General features: G+C 39.2%; 1 protein-coding gene across 2 annotated transcripts; it reads right to left on the reverse strand.

Moving 5' to 3' along the window:
* Nucleotides 1-434: 434 nt before the first annotated feature.
* Nucleotides 435-7,100, reverse strand: nr2f2 (nuclear receptor subfamily 2, group F, member 2). 2 transcript variants are annotated; one of them, XM_006789378.2, is made up of 3 exons: nt 5,800-7,100; nt 4,209-4,736; nt 435-2,053 (listed from the first exon to the last, which is right to left on the reverse strand). In XM_006789378.2, the coding sequence occupies exons 1-3, from the start codon at nt 6,248-6,250 to the stop codon at nt 1,779-1,781; spliced, it is 1,254 nt and encodes a 417-aa protein (XP_006789441.1). In that variant the 5' UTR covers nt 6,251-7,100; the 3' UTR covers nt 435-1,778. The 2 variants fall into 2 exon arrangements, with proteins under 2 accessions (XP_006789441.1, XP_006789440.1); XM_006789377.2 differs by having other exon boundaries at nt 4,209-4,754.
* Between the last annotated feature and the right edge of the window lie 16,462 nt (nt 7,101-23,562).

Below are 23,562 nucleotides of genomic sequence, written 5' to 3' on the forward strand. Positions count from 1 at the left end.
TTAAATACAAGGGCTAGTGTACTGAATGCACAGATTATATCTATACAGTCCAAAAAAAGAGTGAAAGAAAGAGAGAAAAAACATTTACATTTATATATCAAAGGTAAAATAGGTTAGCGACCTGTGGCCATGCATTCACAGTCTAAATATACATGAAAAAGAAAACATTTGTAGTAATATGTATATACATTAAAAACATAACCTTCAGTGCTACTAGCTAAGTCTGCCACTCAATTTTGAAGACGTTGTATTACCGAGAAGAAAAAAAATGGCAACCACAGATTTTTCTTAATCACATATACTTTGTATGAAGGAAAAAACTTGTTGAAATGAATTGACCTATATTTACAAGAATACTGCCTCTAATCAGTTTTTTCAAGTGAAATACATGACTGGAGTTTCATATCTAATTGTGTGTCCCCCCCCCCCCCCCCCCCCCCCAAAAAAAAAAAAAAAAAAAAAATGTTGTAGGCCTACTTTAACAACGTTTTGATACGAAATCACACCATGCTTGTCAGGCACTTAATGCTTGAAGTGAATAAAGGGTGACATTTCAGGGACGCTGTAATAATACTGCTATTAAACACTACTCTGGCTAGGCTTCAAACTTTTATGACCCTTGACCTCTCCAACTTTTTTTTTATTCTTCAAGCAAGCCAACTATGCTTTCAGTACAGTTTTCAGCTTCTGCAAAAGCTCTTAAATGCGCATGTACTGCATTTAGAGCAACGTATTTTACATACCTTTTATAACAGCAGGTCTAGGCAACTTCTAAAAATTTCCTTTTTAAGAAAAAATATTATTATTATTGTATCCAATTGGGGAACTGAAGCCAAATATTCAGAGCTGGATGAAACTGGGAAGATTATTCGCCAAATAATTAAAATCGTGTAAAGCCCTCATGTCTGTCAGCGTCAAACTAATTAATTTAAAAATTTAAGAGAGCTTATGCAGCTTTAGTTAAAAGCAGGAGTGGAAAACAAAAGTGGATCCTGTAACTTCATAGTAATAAAGAGCGAAGTGTTTCCGCTGGGTCATAAAGTTTAACATGAACTCCAAAAAAGAAGAAGAAGAAGAAGAAAAACTCCCTTTTGTCCAGATTGGTCATCCTAACAACATAAGTGCGTTTGCAGCATTAAGCCTAGATCATAAGCCTATTCTCCTATTGCTGTGGTTTTAATTCTTTTTAGAACTTTTTTTTCTTTTTTTTCATTATTTCACCTTTTTCAAAATAAACCATTGTCTTAGAAAATAACACCACCTGTACTACAGAAATCACATAGGCCGGTTTGGAACCAGAAAGGAGGAACAAAGAAAGTACAAAACACAGCTATACATGGACACAGGACAAGTCATCTGAGAAAAGAAAATTCACGTTTCGTATTTTCCCTTTCTCCAGTTTCTCTTTTAACCCAAATTTTCATTTTTAAATGCACTTAATACTTAAAATTTCCTCACACGGATCAACAGAATCCTCTTTCCCTTTTTTTTTCTCATTTTCTTCTTTCATTAAAAAAAAGGATCGAAGCAGGTTGTTCTGCATGAACACTGGGAGCATGTATCTGCCATTTTGAAAGTTCAATGGATGTCTCAATTTTTTTTTTTTTTTTTGAGTAGGGGGGGAATTCACAGTCATTTACGTCAATGTCTTTCTTCATGAAAGCCAGCCCCGTGTAACAGCCGGTTTTTTTTTTTATTCCTTCCACAAAAGCAGCTATAATCATTGTAGTCTCGCAGCCCCCCAACCCTACCTTTTGTTTGTTCGTCGCCTTCTTGGTTTACTGAATTGGCATGTAAGGCCAGTTAAAACTGCTCCCCGAAAGCAACATATCCCTGATGAGAGTTTCAATGGGGGTTTTACCTACCAATCGGACGAAAAATAATTGTTCTATGACCGAGGAAGAGACTGTGCGGAGGGAAGGCAAGCGGAGTAACAACTTCCCAAACCGTGTTGGCTGGTTGGGATACTGGCTCCGGACATATTCCTCCAGGGCGCACTGGGACTTCTCCTGCAAACTTTCCACATGGGCCACATCTGAGAGGCCACAAGCATCTGAGAGGGGGGAAAGCAAATAAACATTAATAAAGTGTAACCTAAAGTGTTTCTCTCACTAGGAGCTTTTTCCCACTGTGGTGATACACTACAGCGAAAATTGATAGCCTGTCACATAAAAAAAAAAAAAAAAAATCAATTATTTGCAGAATAAAAATCTCAACATTACATGTAAACGTGTAGCTGAATGGTCTCAAGGCTTGATTTAATAAATATCGATTTAAAAAAATAATAACAAATTATTATATGACAATAATACAATAACCATAGCATTACGCTAAACAAATAATGTAAGGCACCATTAACCAAAATACGCTTCCACATGCATGCCAATTTATTTTGTTTAAACTATTTACTTTGATTTTTATTTTCTTATCTGCGTGTGTGTTTAATTTATGAAAAGGGGGGGGGGGGGGGACTTGCCATCTTACAGGGGAAGATAAAAATGAGAACCTTGCTTCCCTCGTCATATTAATTCTGTGTTTCTCCTTTCGTCGCTATTATTATCTGTATTTTCCCCGATAAAGCCATTTAAAAGTGAACTAAATAATTAAGCATATTCATAGTTAAAGACTGTGTTTCAGATGGGCCTGTGTCTTTCACAGTCAGAGGCAGTGCGAGGTAGAGAGGGGTGGGGGTGAGGGAGGAGAGAGGGAAAGACAGGGAGACCTACTGACCTTTAGTGAGCAGAGATTTAGCTCGAGAGAGAAAAAAAAGGGCCCATAGCCTACGGAGCTGCCGTCATACTATACCATCGGAGACGCAGAATCACTATCTATGCTGCTGCATGTGGGCGGCAGCTGATAATGTGCCAAAAACGCTTGTACGCACATTGGGTAAGTTTGTAAAGTTGATGCATGACAACAACCAAACCGCCAAAGTAGCAAAGGCGTGTCACTCAGGCTACAACACACAGCTCACGTTCAAGCCTCCGGGACTCAGGTATGGAGGAGACAAATTAAGCCATCGTGGATGTATAAAGCCTTGACAGTAAAATTCAATGACATGAACTATGATTTTATTTCAGAAAGGGCTAACTAACCAGCCACCATGAGCTCACTTGAAGATTGCCACAGCTAAATGAAATAAAAAGACTGATGGCTTGCAGGTATGGTATCATTTCAAAGACATGCATTCAGTCGTCGGTGAAACCTTGTAAATCTCTTCCCTACTTGTTTTTTTTTATTTTTTTATTTTTTTTTTATTTTTTCTTCTTCTCCTTTAACGGTGTAGCTAATGTAACAAAATAGCCGGGAAGTGTGGGTTATGTTTAGGTCATGACCCAGTTCTCGAGCGAGTCCAGAGACGCCCTGAATCTTAGGCGGAGAGAATATTTCTGCAAATAAAAATTAAAGCCGCCCCTCTTGTCACTGCGCAATATCACACAATGCTGTTAGACTCTCTCATTTTTGCAAATATAGGGGTGTCCATGTTTTTTTTTTTTTATGTATTTATTTATTTATGTATTTTTTTTATGGTAGCACATGTATGCCACCTAAATGACAAGGAAGCGTTGAAACCTGGGCAGTGCTTTTACTGTGTGCAAATGGGACATTAGGCTTGTCTTTCTTTTTCTATTCCCATCCCCCTCGTAGCCTGACATCATTTATATCTGTCATTTCCTACAAACAAGACGTGGGGTATACACACAATGATAAATGGCCGAAAAGCCCAAGTGTAGAAATTCATCTGCAGGCTATTTGAGTCTCCAAAAGAGTTCTAATATCTCGATTTTATGATGCCTGAAGCAATTATTGCGGAGTTATCAGTTTTATTTAACTGGAGCTTAATTTGCGGTGGGTTTTGTGTTTGTGTGTGTGTGTCTGGGCATACTTTCCTCTGCTTTGTTGTTCATTTAAACCAAGATAGATCTGGTGTGGCCATTCCACCATTTTCATGTTATCCTTGCGCATGTGTCTGATAAATCAGTTGATCAATCGAGTGATTTTATAATTGAGTAGCCTAGGGTCTGTCTGAAAGCCCTTGGCCATGAAGGCAGCATAGGTGAACGTTTAAGTACAGCGTTCATCTAATACAAGCAACAGCCTCTGGCCAGTGCTGATATATTTAGGTCAGCGTTGATTTAGCTGATGTCAGTGTGCAGGTTAGTGACATTCACACACACTGAACTTGAGTGAGCAGTCTATTGTCTTACCTGTGGTGAAGAGCACAATTGCCTTTAAGCAGCTATATTCAGCAGAGTCAACGTGCAAAGCTTTGAGCTTTTCCACTTGTTCTTGGAAGATCCTAATGTGGTCCATAAAGGCCACCACTCTGTCCGCAGACATGGGGGAGGCGTGAAGGCCAGCCGCCGCTAGGAGAGGAGCCACATGCAGGGGCATGGAGCACTGCGCGGCGTTGAGCACAAATAACTCACTCCACGTCAACCTCAGCAGAGCCACCTGGTCTGTGATCTGAAGGTCTGGAAAGAAGGGAATATTCCTGGCCCACTCCACGGCACTGAAGAGCATCCTGGCTGCTAGTTCACAAATGTTCTCGATACCCATTATGTTGTTGGGTTGCATGCACTGACTGCCATACCGGGACGTCGGGTAGGGCTCCGCTCTCAACAGAAGAGAGATATATCCGGATAAGTAGGAATGGCAGTGGAGTGGGTCTCCATTTGTCAAGGCGAACTGACCGTGGTGTGGCTGTGTGGGTGGCACCCGTCCCCTTTGCACGGCTGCAGTAAAAAGAGAAACTACAGATATTGAAGCCTGAATTCTACAAATGATCACAGACATTCTGAGCATTAAGGGTGGCTGTTAAACAGTACAGTATTTTAAAGTGCAGAAAACTGAAATCTGAACGCCAAGCTGTAAATGTTTACTAGCCTGTGCAAGATCAAAACACACACACACGCGCGCGCACACACACACACACACACACACACACACACACACACACACACACACACACACACGCTCACATTATTGCCCGAGTTTAAAAAGAGAAAAGACACAGTGCCTTGATAATAAAGAGGCTGTAGTGTGAGAAACCGTACACTGAATATACATATATATAAATTTAAAAAACAAACAAACAGGGATGCGCTTTAAACACAATTAAGACAAGCCTCGCACATGTCTAGCTTTAAATTGTTGTTATTCAGCAACAGCAACATGAGCTGGCTGTGAAGGAACACAAAGAGGGCAAGGGAGACCTTGCATGTTTAACCCTTAACCTACTTAGCAATTCATCTCGTTTTACCCCATACACGAAGGCCTATTTTAGACTAAAATTCAGATAATTTAGACGGAGCGCGGTCGTTCTTTTTTTAAACGCACAGTGTCACGCTAATGTCCAGCTTAAGACACAGAGAACAAGGCGAGCGGCAAGATGTGGAGATGTAGCCAGAACACGCTATCTCTTAATTCGCCACTCGCCATAATAGCGCAGAGGGCTATTGTATCATAAATTCAACACAGATGTATCTCTACGGCAGTCACGGTATCACATTATATTCGGCAGCTTCAGTTTGGCCACGGGTGGGCTCGTATTTGTCAAATGCAGAGCTATAACGCACTGGCGCTAGACACTGTAATGCATGGCTAAAAGGAACATCCGGAGAGCCCCGTCTCGACCACAGGCAGAGAGCGGCTCCATTGCGTGCTCCAGCCGCACAGCCTTGGAGGGAAAAGTCGGGAGAGGAAACATGCTGTGGGGGCGACATGATATGGTTCGATGTCTAAAATCTACAAACGCACAAACACACACATGGATAAGAGAACAAAAAATCCCAATACCTTCCCGTCTCATGCCGACTTTAAGGCATTTTTTGAGGCGGCAGTACTGACACTGATTGCGGTGGTGTTGGTCGATTGGACAATTCCTGTTGGCACGGCATGTGTAAGTGAGGTTCCGTCGTACGCTCCGTTTGAAGAAGCTCTTGCACCCCTCGCAAGTAAACTGGCCATAGTGTTTGCCACTAGATTTATCCCCACAGACCACGCATTCAATGTGCTGTGGCTGTTTCTCCGACTGCTGCGACGTCTGGTTCGTCGGCGTGGACTGTGTGTTGTTCGGGGGTCCTTGGACCGGAGTCTGAGGGGTCGGAGGGGCGACCTGAGAGGCTGTCAAATTCAACTGGCCTGCTTGAGGTGTGGGAAGAGATAGTCCTCCTTGGGTTTGCGAGGAAAGGGTGCCTTGGGTGTCAGCCACATCGTCCTGGGAGCCTCTCCACACTACCATTGCCATATCTATCAGTCAACGTAAAGAAACTTTTTGTCTGCCGTTTTGGTGTCGCGGTGAATAATGTCTCAAGGAAACGCGGTAAACTGTGATTAACAGTCGGACACACAAAATGCCAGATCTAGCCTACGCTGAATCCAGTCTGAATCTCCCGAAAACTGTCGATTTATTGCTGTTGGAGACGTTGCCGAAGCACGTTTTCAAAACTGATGCGATGGCGAGCTGAGTCGCTGCCTTGCGCTTAAAGGCCAAGTCCAGGGGCGCTTACAGTCAGCCATCCAGTACACCCATCAATGGGAAAAGGTGGGTTAAATATTCAAAAATAACCAACCGAGGTAGCATGGGCTAGTCAGTGGATGATGGAGCAGGTTGATAAGACCGTGCTCGCAGCAGCATAAAACAATTAGTGAGCACACTGTAGCAGCTACTATCAAGTTCCAGCACAAGTCTTGGAGAAAATCACCAACTGGGTAAAAAAAACAGAAAAGAAAAAAACTGCGTCTTCTTCCTTTTCTCCTTGTGAGGTAGCGCCAGCAAGCGCGCAGCTGAAGCCAATGTTTTGAGAGCTTGGAATATGAAGACAACTCTTCCCCCAAAAAGCGAAAGCACTAAAACAAAAAACATAAAAAAACAAGGATCACAACCTACAAACCTCCTCCGTGCACTGAAAAATAATAGGAAAAAGGAGAAGAGAATCAAAGTGATCAAATATGTTAAAAAGGCGGAGGTTAGGAAGTGATTTGCGATTGGTAGGAGCCGGGCTGGCAGAATGCTTTCTCTCTGATCAGCTCACTGAGCTCTCTATATAGTGAACTTTGACACGACTGCTGCAACTTAGCACACGTTACCATGGAGATCTGCTGCCATATAAGGAAGGAGAGTGTGTTTGACTGGTCAGAGCTCAGGGACCTCCCCCTGAACCCCATTGGCTAGTCGGCACTTGTGCTACTTGGTACCTTGCCAGAGCCAGCATGGAGGTCGAGAGGGCCGCTTGGTCCTAAAAAGAGACGTATTTCGGAGAGAGTATTCACTGATAGTCACTCAAATCACCCAGACTATAAGGTATACTCACATGCAGCCTGGTAAAGCTTTAGCAATTTCAAGTGGGGAAAAAAGGAAAATATCAATAATTCAATGCACTGCATCATGTCGCGCTACAGTATATCCGGTAACCCTATAACAAGCTGAAATATAAAAGAAGATAGAGATTTTTTTCTCTTTTCTTTTTTTTCTTATCCCTGAGACACAGATGCACCTTCTTGGCATGATCTGTGTTCATTACAGTCTTGATCCTTTAGGTATGTGGATATAAAGACAGACTCCACTGCTGAATGAATGAAAAAACAACACACAAAAGAAACAAAAAAAAGGCTGTGTGATGGGCTACGTTAATTTAAAACTGGTGATGCTGTTACCTAGACCAAATAACATGTTTATTATTATTGATAATAAATGCACATAAAAAATCAAAACAAGTGTAGGCTTCGATTTGTCTTTCCATGCACACTGTAAAACCAGACACTGAATAAGGTCGATCCCCATTTAAAGCAGAAGAGAAGAAAACGCCACCTGGATTTCTTTATTTCTCATTCTAAACAAACCTCTATATTTCTACCAGGCTAATAGTACATATTAGTGCTTTCCAATCGTACCAGGTGCTACACATCACAATCCACATGTCTCGTGAAATCGTCGCTATCGCCTGGTGAAATCATCCCACAGCTCGCCGTTGCCTAACAAAAAAATCCCGCAAGCCACAAATATTAATCATCTGCATGGTCAGGGGGTCCAAAAGCATGATTTCTCCAAAGACAGTTTTGTCTGTATATGTGGTCAGCGCTTGAGACGACTACAGCTTTAAATGCGGAGCACAATTAAAATGTCACTCGAGGTCAAAGGCCATGCCCTTCACTTTAAGGCTAGGGTGAAAGCAGAGTCCCAGTATTGACACACCACACAAAAACGATACCTTAATACTTGTCGGATTTTGCTCACTAAAATAAATAAAATAAAAACATCTTATTTTAATGGCGATAAGAAACAAAGTAAGCGATGCTGTGTTTGTAACAAGGGGGAGAATGGCTGTGCTCACATGGTTAATAATAATAATACTAATAATAATAATATATTATATTGATATTTGTGTGTATTTGAACGGGGCTGATTTACTTTCACCGTGGCCTGAGGCTATCAAACTTGAACTGCAGGTAAAACTTTACAGAGCCCTCCAGATGAACCTACAGCCCGGTCACTGTGTTAGCCTGTAGAGAGAGCAGCAGCAGCAGCAGCAGCAGCATGCATGCATTGTCCCAGGATCTATTACAGTATATGGGTGCCCCCTAGCGTATGAATTTTTTTTGCTTCAAATAAGATTCAATTTAGAGGAGCCGTCGGACACGGAAACCGATTCAGTCTGCTCTCTCGCATCGACCAAACTAACGAGCACCATTTTAAACTGATGACTGTTTGTTTAAATTCTGTTTTACATGACTTGGACGGCAAACCTTTGAGAGTTGCCAAAGTTGGATTTACTTTTTGCCACTTCAGGCAGTCCCAGCGGTGGTATATAGACCAATTGTGTCTTTATTCTAGAACAAATTAGCCGATTATATTTTGTCTGCATTACTATTTTGTCGGTTTTGTTTACAGATCCCGTGAACATGGAAAGTCTGTAAATAAAATACTCCGCAAGGTACTGGCTTATCGAGGACCCAGTTTTGCTTCAAATGGTAAGTATGCGATTTGTATGCTTTATTATGATAAATCAGCAATGTTGCAATGCTTTATCCTTCCGCTCACAATTAAATCTCATATTAAATAGGCTCATCTCTTGAAATAAAAGACGTGTGCTGCAGACGGAGCATAACGTAGACTACATATATACGATGCTTCTACAATGCGCATTGACTACGGACGACTCCGTCAGTCATCTCTGCCTATTATCGCAGCATTAATTTATATGACGAATCGCATCAAGCCCAACTAGTTTGCAAACACCCATTCATAAAGTTACCCGATAGTGATAGTGAGGCAGGAGGCTGTATTCTTATAGTAACAAACCTACCAAATGCATATGTTGCTGATTCGTCCGTAGCGGGATGCATCTTCTCCCTTATTCAGAATATATTTAGTCTTCTCTTTTTCGACACAGTGCTCAGACTGAAGCTGGCAAAGCTTCCTCTCCAACAGACGGGATCAGACACAAAAAGCACGCTGTTTATTGGAAAATTGCAATGTCTGATCATGCAAAAACTTTGGAGAGCCAAAACAAACAACTGATTCACGTCATGTGTTGTTAGGCGAGAGACTGGAAATATAAGTTGACGTGTCGTCCGAGCAGAATATCATTTGATTGCCTCTGGAAATGATAAGTAAGCTTTACAGCAGGCAGAGAGAGAGAGAGAGATCCTGTGCGCCTTTTTCTCTCCTACAGTAATATGGCCAAAACGCGCTCGTACGCCGCTGCTTTGTGTGGGCTATTGAAGCGAGAGGGAGGGGGTGAAGTCAGAACAGACACCTGTCTTTAAGTATGGCGAGAAAGCTTTATGAGATTTTGCATATTAGGAAATATATGGAGAAAGCAAGCCAAGACGCAATATCAGCCAAGCTATTATTAAACACGTAAAAATTAATTTAGCATAAATAATTTAATAAATGCTCTAACTTTATCCTACAAAATGATAATACATGAATTATTATTATTATTATTATTATTATTATTATTATTATTATTATTATTATTATTATTATTATTATTATTATTACTATTATTATTATTATTATTAAGAAATATGTTTGCGTCAGTAATGACATAAGAGGGTAATTAACCTTTTAGCAGATACTCCTTTAGCATGTATGCATCAGGCAGACAGTAGGAAGGCCTATATATAAATTATGACTGCCCAATGAACCACGCGTAAATATGCACAGAAATTTGCGCACTATTTTGTTAACGCATAAACGTTCCCACAGCAGCACAACTGCTTAACTATTAGACCCCCCACTTGAAAACTCTTGTCCTGCAGTTTTTCTTAATTCGCGGATTTAAAAGTTTCCTGTGTGATTTGTACTGGTTCTCCCTTTCAAGCAGAGGATAAAAGCAGTATATGCTCAGCAAGCCTGCATGCACATAACAATTGCGCTGCCCAACGGGATCAGTATCGATTAAGAGGAGACAGAGGATGTCGCCTGCACTAAATATTTACTGATCACAGACAAATAGCTAGATCTTTAACGATTTCCCATGCTCTGACAGGGAGAAAGGACTAAATCACTTTATTATTGTTAGTAAAACAAAGCACAGTCTCTGGAACACGGGACTGGAGATGTGCTGATTGGAATGATTGCAGTTAAATTAATCGATAGCGAGATAGACAATTCTTGAGATTTACGAGCGTGCGAAGGAAAAGCTTTCCCTCCAATATCAGGTTAAACTGGGAAGTGCGCTCCGACGTGATTATATTCTGCAAAACGTTATAGACATATACTAAAAACCGAATTTAGTCAAAAATAATAATTTAATTCCTACAAATATGCTTTTAAAACGCACCAAGATCTAAAAAAGAAAATTGAACTGCTGACGGCCAAAGAGCTCTCTCACACTTGTGCTAAATGTCAAAAATGAAAAAAAAAAAAGTTGACTTTAATCTTCCTCCACCAAGTCCTTCATGCAGATAGAGGGATACTGACCCGGAGGTCTCCAAGTTCCCGGCCTGATTAACCCTTCCAGACCCGAGCAGGAGCAAAGGTTAACCAGTCTAATCAACTTCAAGAGTCTGATTGAATTAGATGACTGTGTGGAATCAAGACAGAAACTAAACTGTGCCACTTAAAAAACACCCCGAAGAGAGATATTGGTCATGTTTTTGCCCACTGACGCAATTTAAATCAAAATATCATAAATGAAGAAAGAATTTCAGATAACTTATAAGCTGATTATTTTCTAGTTAAAAAGGCAGCACGTCAAAAAAGATTACAAGCACAACACACACATTAGTATAAAAAACAAAACAAAGAGCCAAAAAACAAAACAAACAACAACAACAAAAAACTTAACACCTCCAAATTGTTTCTCCTTCATTTGATTATGGTGGATGTGTCCCATATTTCATGGGACTTTCATCTGTTGCATTGAATATCAATCAGTATCTTTTACCTCCGGTAAAGGTTGACTCTTTGGAATGGTAGGTCTTTGTGATATTATGGGTAGGGAAAAAAGAAACAAACCAAATATTCAAATTTTTTATTTATTTTTATTTTTTTTACCAACATTATTACAGGACCAAAGAACAAAAAGGCAGCATAAGAAAAGTAGCATGATGTAGGGATATTTTAAGGTTTACATTTTTATGATAAATAAACAAACTTAACTTAATTACATCATTAATATAGAATTTGTTGTATTTTATTTTATTTTTTGGCTTTTATTCTGACCAGACGTACACTGTAGTTTATTTTGATATGAATATTTTAATGGTTACATTGCTCTAAACAGGGATTTTGTAAGGTTTAAAGACTACTGTGCTTGTTTTTCTGATGTAAATGTAATTTTAATTTAGTCACAAAAAACAGCATTCTACTACCTCCAGTAACAGCGCTTTATTATAAATGTGGTATGTGTGCAAGCAAGTTGACGGCATACGCGTGCAGGCAGTATAAAAGCATTTAGCTATGTGGAGTGTGAGGAAAAAGGTGTGTTTTAAAGTGTGTTCGTATAAGCAGACATGCATGTTTCAATTGAAAACCTTACATAGAGTTCATTCAGCGGCGTGGATCACTTTCTCTCTGTCTGCTTGCCCCAAGGGCCACTATCTAAAAAGGCAATAGATCCCAGATAGCTCACTGTGTTCAATTTGCCAATGACAGATTATAGTGCCAGTTTAAACAGATAGGGATCAATTTGTCTCAATGAATTCTTTAGGCTGACTGCCAGCATGCTCTTAATGTATTTGTAAATGCTTTTGGTTTGAATCATTGCTGTTAGGTTTAAAGTGATCAAAACTGTAGAGAGAGAAAGATGAGTGTTGTAAGCGATGTGTTGTTTTGGCTGCTAAAGACTGCATAGATGGAGCATGCATGATGATTACTTCAGGCAGCAGCATTGTAGCAGCAATGACCAGAGGGTCAATGGTTTAACTCCAAGGACTCGCTGGGAAAGTCTGGGTAGGGGAATTGTGTGATAAGTGCTCTCTAACCCCCAGAAGCTGCTGCTGAAGTGCCCATCGGCCAAGCAGATTAAATCCCATCTGTCCCAGTGGAGCTGTACGGTGACCATCAGTACAACAGTGCAGTTGTACCAGGCACTTGTGATATGTGTCTCTTTGAGCCCCTCACTTTTCTTTTTGAAAGAGAAGAGTGGGCAGTCAGCTTGCTTCACACTTTTTTTTTCATGCACTCAGAGAGAAAAAGTTTGGGAGAAGAAAGAAGAGAGAAAGCCGTAGCAGCATTCAGTCTCGAGCCAGACGTGGCTCACATGTGGCCCCAAAGGCAGCAGACAGTGTATTGAATTACTGTAACTCAAGGTGTAATTTGGTAGCAGTGGGGGATATGTAAAAACTACACAAACGGATGTAGTGGAGGCTTACTTCAGCTTCAGCTTACCGTTACAGCTATTCAGTGTTAAAGTGTGTTGTTTCTGTTCTTGAAGGTCATTTACAGTCATTTATAGCTATAACAGCAGCTTACGTTCTCAAGTGATAATCAGCCAGTATTTGATTAACCACTTATTTCAAACTGCTTCTGTTTTAAAAGCCTTGTATCTCCAGTTTAGTGATTTTCATATATGTTCCTTCCTTACTGAATAACTTTAATGTTTGTAGCATGAGGTCTCGCATTTGTGAGATCTCAGAAATACACAGTTTTTATGTGATGGTCTACCACGTAAAGTTATGAGATAACCAGTTAAGCATTAATGTTTTATATGTTAGTCAAGAAGTTAATTAAATAGCATTGTGTATAATATCAATTTGCAACATTTACCACTAATAAAGTTTTAAGATATGAGCTGTGTTTTGACTGCTTTTATCTTTATAGCACCTACTGTATCATACATGTTAAGAATGAGGTTTTCCAGTTTTACTGTGATTGTTTGCCTTAAATCTATGAGCTATCAGTGTCTTGCTCTAGTAATTTTGCTAACGATGCTCACTGAAATTAAGATAATAAAGTCCTGTTCATTTTATATTTGAATGATATTCCTGTGGTGTTATTGTAAAAAAAAATTACAATATCCTATACGCATCTCTGGTAATTTAATGATTAGGAGTAAGGTACAAATTAAGGAACGCTTTGATTATCCAACTACAGCTTCTGCAGTTTTACCCTAAGTTTCAAAACTGAGAAGCATTTGTCAATTTTGAGATTTATGTGACTCACAGGGTTTCAACACAGTCGCACATAAGCTTAAGCTGTGCAATATAACTTGAACCACTTTTGAACCCAAGAAATGCAGACTGAGAAATCAATCCAGAGTAAATGTTCTGTCATCGAAATGCACGTCATTGTAAAAGCACTGCAGTCATTGATACTGTAACTATGACTAAAACCAGTAGTCCACGAATATCGACAATTTTAACCACATCTCCACAGACACTTATTCAGCATTTGTTATCAAAACATGTTCTATAATAGCAAATATTGCAATGCAATTTTTTTAAAGTCACATTTAATCCACATTTGTTCAGTGGTCAATAAGGGAGGGAATAAACGCAAGATGGAACGTGAATGGGATCTGGAAAGACCTCCACGTCCGTAATGACTCGACATAAGAAGAAGAAAATTTCATGACTTCGAGAGTGAAAGCCATTTGAAACCAAAAATCCTGCATTGTTTGTCTCAGTTACTTTATCTTCACACGAGGACATACAGGAGTTACTTTTAGCTTTATTTTAGAACGTGAGCCGCAACACTTACTGAGTTGAATATTAGACTTGTTTTTCTCACAATAAATTGAGAGGGGAGTTGTAAAAATGTTGTGATAATGTGCAGAGGTTGAAAAAATAATGTCTTATTGTGATCTGAAATATATGTTGAACAGTGTGTATTTGATATACAAAGTTTTTAGATCAGTGTGTAGCAACTATATTTCGCTACCACACTTCTTATTCGCTAATGTATGAGGGTTGGGATTAGCATTTTGTTATTAATGCAAACTCTTGAACATACTACTAGAAGTCAAAAAATGAATTCAGTATGTAGTACTTCAAGCTGTGCAGTAGCGGGATGATTGCCCAAAGGTAAAAGTGCATCTTCTAAATGTGAACTGTGAAAATAAACGAGCAAACAACTGTAATGTTAAACAAACTGACTGAAAATAACTATAGAAATAAAAAACTCTAAATGCCTGAAGATATCACAAATTCTATCCATGTGTTTTTGTTTTGTTTGTAATTGTCCATGAGTAATCTGTCCTTTTGTATGTAAAAGTAGAAGAACACGGAGAGGAGGTGTAACTATTGTTGCTTTCTGGCATGTTTTAGTGTGACAAAATTAAACACCTGATGCTGACAGCATTGTCTTTGACAGCCCTCAGTTATATATTTTTTAAACAAGTAAGATAATTTAATTCATTGTATTTTTTTTAATACCAAGATGGCTTTTGGTTATATCATGGTAACTAGGCTACCCTAATTATCAGACCCTCAAATTAAGCGGCACCACAGACAATGGCGATGCTTCAGCAGCATCCCCCCTAAATTATAATGATTTATGAGAGAATCATTTAGATAACTGCCACTGTGAAACCTTGATTATTTTGTATCCTTAGGCTAAGACAGTCCTGTGTTTCGTTATTTTGATTGTATTCAAACAGCATAAGTGCATTTTTATACTTTATATATCCACAGATAGCTTATTCAACAATTTTACATTTTGTAATTTTACAAATTATAATCCCGAAAAACAACAACTAACCACTACAGATTTATAGTATTAAGATCTTGGTGTATTTTACAGTCTGAAATGTGACTTATGTTTAATATTCAACAGGTACAGGAAATAATTATAGAAATAAAACACAGCTCTGAAACCAAGATGCTGGTGAACCAACACAAAACACTTGTGACTTAATCAGCTTTGGTGAATCACAGTCAGAGATACATCTGTTTGCGGATCAATCGACAGGCGTAACAGAGCTGTAAACAACAATGGTGGCTGCAGAGCGAGTCTGTGCAGCCATAACGTCTGGCACACAGGAACTGGAAAGCAAGAAAGCAAACAGAGAACAAAAATGAACTTATTAGCTAAGTGTAAATACTAAAAAGACGAGAGCTATTGCGTGATCACCACTGTCTTTATACCAAAAACAAATGTTATAAACTGGTGTAATTTCCATGACAGCAGCTGGCACAGGAGTGTGTGTCCTCAGGCAAAACAGCAGAAAAAAAGAGGAAAAAACGAAAAGCGGTGGCCACACATGTCTTGTCGTGTATGTGTGGGGAAGCCTCATCTGGCTTGCAAAGGAGAAGTATCAGCAGGAAAAAAACAACAACACAAATATGTCTTGAAGCCAACAACAAAAAACTTCAGCTGGTGCAAATTAAATTACTAATTGAGTAAAGAAAGGCTCAGGGCAGTCCTGTACTGGTATTGAGGTGGTAACTTAAGTTCATAGTTAGCAGTAGAAAATCATCACAATATTGAGTCGAACCCTTCTTTCTTTGGAATTTACAATTCTGTCATCTCACAGCTTTAAAAATTCATCTCTGAATCCTACGCATTTCTCATGTCACTACAATGATCCAGCTTCTGTGATTTCAAGAGGAATTTCCAAATTTTACTTGGCTTTACCTCATTGGTAAAGGAGATGAAAAGGCCAGGCAACCAAATATAGTTTATCCATATTGTGTAGTTAACAGCAGTTAGCTTGGTACTGTACAGTGGTGCTTTAGCACTGTGTCTAGCGGCAACAATCCTCCTGGCTGTTTGGCCTTGGATAATATAATAACTTACTTTTGATATAGATTCTTCAATTGAACAAGCTTTTAGTAGCTTTCAATTAACACAATAACTTCTATTCGTTCACTTTTTTTGAACAGGTGTGCACTATGAACTATGCTTTTGTGTGCTTATTTTTTTTAATTCACTGTTTAAAAGATAAAGCCCTAACAAACAGCGGTACATCTCATAACTGCGTGCTCTTTGGCACACACCGCCTCACATATTTACTTGTTTAGTCTCTACAATACAATCAGGTATATTCTGATGCTTCAGTAATTTCCCGTCTCCCATTCACTCTTTTTTTAGCCATAGTGCCATTAACTATAATGGTGTTGGTAATAATCTTTTACACAGAGGATTTTTAGCTTCTCAGACAGACTGCTCTACAGTGTTAACTAATACTAACTCTTGGCTCCGTTTTTGATCCAGATTTCCCCGCATGAATGAAACAGTAGTAAAGCTTAGCTTGTTAAAAAGAGTGTGACTGATCTCTTCCAGGAAACATACAGTAGGGGGACAAATCTGTACAGTCAGGTTGAATAACTGGCATGGCAATGAGCCCACAATGCAAGGATTAGATCCTTTAAAACGAAAACTCTGAAGCAAAATGACATCATTGTGTATATTGGCTGGAATTTATTTCTCGTATGAGAGAAAGCTACTTTTGGGGGGTTTGAATAGAAAGAACTATAGGCAATTTACACATCAGTAAATTTTGCTTTTCTATTTAAAAAAAATGAAAAAACTTTTTGGGGAAAAATAAATATGCATTTTCACTGTACATACTGTAAGTCTTTTTCTATATATCCCTCATATGTTATTTACACTCTGTGCAGATTCTCAGCCAGGATTAAAACTATGGTGTGATATTTGTCACCTTTATCACATGATACACACAATATAAACACCTCGCCTTACTTCTGAACTTGCTCTGCCCGTATTAAACTGCAGTGATAAAACAGTGGTCTACAAGAAAAATGCCAGTTTATTTAAATACCATATTGTTTGCAGCGCAAGGTGAAAATAATACCATAAACTATAAGGCTGCCCATAATAATATGGGTTCACACAGCCAGGCTGCGAGGGGGGGAAAAAAAGAGAAAAAAAAGTAAGGCTTGTTTCATCAAGCTAATTGCCTGTTTGTGAGCAAGAGCAAACTTTTCTACCACCACTCTATTATGGAAGCTCTTTCTTAATCATAAATAGAGCCCTTGTATCCCAGAGGGACTTGCTATTCTAATTTACAATTGAACTAAAGACCAAAGCTATCAATCTTTCACAGACACTTTATTTCTGCCCCCCTTTCTCTCTTGTAATTGTGGTGACATAACCATAAACAACAGAGAAAATGCTGCTGTGACTGATCTGTGGAAACGACAGCATTAACACACGAGTTGCACATAAGCACAGCCACTCACCACATGCATGGTTTTGAGCGCACACACCAAGGTGCAGTCAGCAGTTAGTGCATGCAGTGGGTAGCGACGCACACTTTCAGAACCTCCCACTGGCTCGTGAAGATCAAACTGGCCTGGATGGGGAAATTTGGATATGTTAAACAAAGTCTTGATACCACTTTATAACAAGGAGATCTTGATACATTTTTTATTGTAATTAAAGAAATTATTTGATTTGCAACTGCGTATAAAGTTATATTATTGGTAATTTATCATTGCAAGGCTGTGAAAAATCATGTTTCCCAGTATTTACACAGTTTATAAAACAATACTATTATTGGTGAGGTCCCTGAGAAGCTATAAAAGTCTAAAGATGCTAATTATACTATATCATTATAGCCACAGTCTTACATTTCTTACAACCCCAAACTGTTAAAGCTGTTTATAAACTCACTGTGTCCAGCAAACATTCTTTTCCCCAGCCTGATAACCCAAACACTGCTCTCATTGTCTTACAGCAGACATTATTAAATGAATTATTAAACAACATTGAGAAAACAATTAGCCACAATTTCTAAACACGTTATATAAGGTTCCTTATCAGAAAGGGACGCCGAGGTGTAACATATCATGTTAAATACATGATTTAAATGTAGTGTGGGCAAGTGTGGGCTGTGGTGAAGGCAACAAAGGAAACTCGATATTATAGCTTTACATCTACAACAAAAGCACAAGAAGTTCTCATGCTGTCATCGTGCTAGCGTAGCGTCTCGGACACATTCCTGCTGACAGTGGCAATGCAGTGTCACCACCGCCGCACCGTGTCCCGTGATGCCTTTAATGATGAGTCTTTTCATTAATGAGTTAATACAAAAACTCTCAATGTCATCAGCAAAGATAAGAGGGAAGAAAGCGCTGCATTGTACACATAATGACAGGCTCCCTGCCTGCCCCTGAGATGTCACGGGTCAGCCATGTTAAGAATGTGTGTGCCCAATCATCCACTGATCTTTATCTGGTGGGCCTGCAGCTAACCATGACATGGGCCCAATCAGGGGTGCTGATGAATGGACAAAGAGACCCTTGAATTGTTGAAGCTGCCACATGACTGCTTCTCTACTAAATCACGATGACATTAGCAATCAATATAGCAATTACTGAACAAGATATTAAACATTTTCTTTAAAGCAATGATCTATACAAACTATACTGTACACTTTAAGACGTTTTAAAGTTTTGTGTATATTACAACGTTTTTGGCATACGCTTTGGTAATTTGCAAGTTTATATACTGGCACCCGAGTTGAAAATGACAGATTTAAATGCAGAAAAAAAGGAAAACACCACAAATAACTGATCCAACTTTGGGATTACACCGTTCCTCTTAACACAGTTCTCGGCTAACGACATACAAATTGACAAATTAGTACCTTAGATGGCTTTGGATGTCATAATGAGGTGGAATATAAAAGGCTGAAGAGATAAATTCCAGACATCACTGACATCATAAAACCTGACAAATTGTAATAACAGACTGTGTAATCCACACCACTGCCATTCTCATCTCTTCAAGCTCTCCCTGACACCGTCATAGTCTCAGATTCAAGTCTGCAGCCAGGTTTAGACAAAAAACCTATCCGGTCCAGTGACATTTGTCTCGTACTACATTATCTGAAATCAAACGCTCTATTCCACTCCCACCGTTCCATATAGAACAATCAGTCCGGCCCTAATGTGGGAATGTCTGTAATCCTCACAAAAGGACGCTGACATTTATACCCAGCAGAAATGAATTAGACAGGGCCTGGATTCCTCCAGTGGCTTTGTGCATGCTACACTAGACTGGGTGGATAGATAATGACACTTTATTACAGGGTCATTATGGCAGGTAGCTCTCATTGATGAAAAGGCAGATCTAGTCAACACAGGCAGCTGTGAGACAGGTGACCCGGCATGTTAACAAATATGGCAAATGGGCATTATAGGAATAATGAATTCAAAAGAAGCTCTGGGGACAGATAAACATAATAGCAGGAGTCATCTAAGGATTGCCAGGAAAGATACACATCTTATGACTGGTTTAAAGAAGTATTCTTAACTATTATGGCCTTGCTTTCCCACAGGTTTGGAAGGTGAGAAGGGGATGAACGAACCTTCATAACTCAAGTTTAGGGAAATTATTTACATATATGCTCTGTTTACTACTAGTAAATCCAATACTCTGAGTTCTGAGGAAATCTGTCAAATTCACTGCAAGTCCATTAGATTTTTGCAATTTATTAAAACAGTAAAGTAAAGCAGACAAATTACTATTTTAGACCCCTTATAATTGTCAGCAGAAAAAAAGTAACTCAACTTCAGGTCAGTGTCAGTGCACCTATTTCACTCAAGGATGTGTGTGGAGAAAATCACTGATCGCAGTGCAGTCACGACCATCAAGCCCTTGTTGAGTAATTGTCAAAAAATCATTAAAGGATGTTACTTCACAGAAAGTTATTGTTACAGTTACTGTCATTAGAGACAGTGTAAGAAATAAAAAAAATGCATATTTCCTTATTTTATTGGAAGAAAGACTGGCTGCTCCGCCTCATTTCCAGTTGTTTAACAAAACGAGACTCATTACTTTCTAGTTTTAGATCCATAATTATTGCATAGACATGAGCGTGATGTTAATCTCCTTGTTTAACTTGCAGAAATGGATGTAAGAAGTGTTTTCTTGATCTTGTTAAAAAATAATAAAGTGCTAGATCTGACTTTGGTTCTAGATACTTAATGCTATTTAGATACACTCCATTAAGAGCTCTGTTTTTATTAAGCAAGAATAGGGTGTTATTGCTTTCTTTTTGTTTTTTTGTTTGGTTTGGTTTTAGTTAATACCAATACTGAATATTTTCCTCTTCAATTGCTTTTCCTGAGTTTTCTCCTGTTTTTCTTCTTCATCTGAATCAAGGGTTTTAGGGCAGAGGGTGTCTTAGCTAACTTGAAAGCGCTTTTTTTTCACTACATAAACAGAACTGACTTGACTGAACTTGGTTTTAGTGCACATATTAATCCTGTGCACTAAATCAACAAAACCCCATAACAGCCTTTAAACTGAATTTATTGATCATGGTCACTGCTGAAAATGACATCAGGCCAAGAAAGAAGTCATCAATATGAACTCGAGTAATGATAACACCATGCCAAACTCGAGTCTGCTCTGAAGGGTTTGGGATCACTTCATCTTTCAGTCTGTACAATCCATCTAACTCCTGATAATTTATGAGGCGGGTGTCTGGACCAAATTGGCAGTTATACTCCGATAAGACTGTTTCCCACTGCAAATAGTTGGCTTTTGAAATTTATGTTTAACCACTGCATAAGAGTGGAGGAGGTTTTCACATTTTTATCAAAAATATGAAATTGGTCACAACAGGCATGCTGCAAAGCTTAAGAAAACAAACAAACCAATAAAAAAAACTTGTGTCAAAGTTGTTTTTTCACAGTTCAAACTCCAGCCTGAAGTGAAAAGTAAAGCTGGCCACATCTGCATTGGCTCTACTCTTGCCAGTCACGGGGTCGGGTTGCTGCTGGTTTATAGATTCTGCTTACTGAACTTGGATGTTCATCCTGTTCTTTTGTCACTGTGCCAAACGTTTACCCAATGAGATCAGTCTAGGTGGCTGCAAATCCTATAACATGAGATTAGCTCTTTTGACTCCACAGACAAGATAATGGCATTAGCTAATGTATGAACAATAGAATACCACTGTGTGCCTTCTGGTATCTCACAGAGACACACACAAGCACTTTTGTTCTGGATTCAACCATTTGCTTTGAAATCGTTGTCCCCACCTGACCAAGTAAAAGCACTCACGAGCTTTCCATCGACACAACCTTTTTTTTCAACAAAATAAATAAACAAATAATCTCCGACTGATTGTCTTCTGCACCGTGTCCATAGCTGAGGAACCTACGCTCTAGTGTGAATCTCTTAAATGTGCTCGTCATCACATCAAGTGATTCTCATCATGTACAGCATGTGCTATTACTAAGTCATAGTTGATGCGCAAGTGTTTTAGCACTGTAACCTGTAACTAAAGGTCAACCTGACAATGGCAAGCCTATTCAAATGCTGGAAGCTCTTTCACCAAGTAAAACTCAATGTTTTCTCTCATAAGCCTAAATAACTTCAAGATGTTGCTCTCGTGTGACATGCTGAACACTTTGAAAGAAGTAAGTGGCAAGTGGTCAAACGCAAGATTTGAAGTGACAGCTTCCCATCATGGACAGAGAGCATATATTATACCGCGTGCACCTCTCACATGGTAAAAAGTGTCGACAGAAATGGCATGTAAACAAACTTTATTGTTCATTTCACACACATTTTTCAAGGGGCTGCACTTGAAGTCAAAATGCATTTGATTCAGAATGACATCTTTTGGACTTATGGCTACAAAGAGCTCAAGAAGCAACTAATTATTTTTCTCCCAGTGAAAACAAACAAAAATGAAAGCTGTTACACATTATAACCCTACTGATATGAGACAGACTACTGCTTTAACACGATATTATTCAACATAAATGAGGAAAAACAGACAAGGGGAAGAGCTCAAAGCACAACCACGAGTGAAAGTCCCTCAGCCAGTGAACTTTGTGACCTGTGAGCTTTCCATGTGACCCCCACCAACAAGAAATGCCTTAGGTAATTCAGATCAAGTTAAGGTGTGTCACTTTCAAACAGACTCTGTTGAACTGGCCTGCTGGAGAAGTGCACTGCTCCCCCTGGCCAGATGTTCGGAGCTTTTTTTCTCTCCTTTTTTTCTTTTTTTTTAAATTTATATATTAAAGAAGGAGAAGCTGATAGTTGCAGGTGCAAGGCTGACACGAGGGCCAGCTTTGGAGGCCTTCATAAAGGGGATATCCATTGCCTGTGTTTAATCAGAGCCAGTGGGACGGGATGGGATTCATTGCTCTCTGATGGAGAGCACTGTTATGAAGATGGACAGTCACTTTGCTCTCTAAGTGAAACCATCGTTTAGCCTCAATTCCCAGAGAAAAGGGCCATTTGTTATCCACAGGGGAGTGCAGCAGGGGTGGTTATGCTAGGTGGAGGCTGCATGCATTTTCCACACAATTACCGTGCATAGCCATACATTTATGGTCAGAGAAAACTGACTCTGCTAAAGCCAAACTGATGTACAATATAGAGTTTGAATATCCTTCACTCTATTGCCAGTAGAGGAGGAGTAAAACTGGCGCACGCACACACAGACAAAAACAGACACACCTGGTAGGATCGATAAGCGTGCCTGCGCATATGCGCTCCCTGATCAGCAGTTTTATGTCATGTTACTGTAATTTTACATCAAGTTATCCTGCACAATGTCGGGAACAACATCTCTGCAAAACTTCAGAATAAGAATACGTTTTGTTTTTGTATTTTTAGTCCAGAGTCTTTTAAATTTGTTGCTTTTGACAACAGGTTTAAGGAACAATTATGCTTATGACATTTAAATAATTATTATGGTGTGATTAAATTTGGGGAATTAAAATTTTTGCTTAGGATTAGGGAATAATGCAGTGAATAATGGGGTAAAAAGGTGAACATTACCTGCAGGTGTTTGAGTTCATGTTTCATACTCAAAGTTTTCATCACCTGCATGAAAGCCAGACATGGTATATGCACAAGTACCCCACAAAAACAAGCACCGATTCTATCTCGTCGGGTGTGAAATCATCCGGTACAATAGATAGATAGATGTAGAGTTAATTTCAGACCATTTTCTAAAACTAAAAAGCAGGTTTGATGGCTTCAAACAGTTGGCTCTATTTACTCGCTGCCCAGTGTTTTACTGCTGACTTCTGTAGGTCTGTTAAGATTCATTTCAGGACAGGTTTGTCAAACGACTTCTTCAGCAACAGAAGAAGAATGAGACTTGTCAAAAGGATCGGCACGATGCAAGAGACAAGTCTATGTGTTTCCAGTCCAAGAAGATGACTGTT

This window comes from Neolamprologus brichardi, chromosome 7, assembly GCF_056152115.1.
Source record: "Neolamprologus brichardi isolate AB-2024 chromosome 7, ASM5615211v1, whole genome shotgun sequence".
Lineage (NCBI taxonomy): Eukaryota > Metazoa > Chordata > Actinopteri > Cichliformes > Cichlidae > Neolamprologus > Neolamprologus brichardi.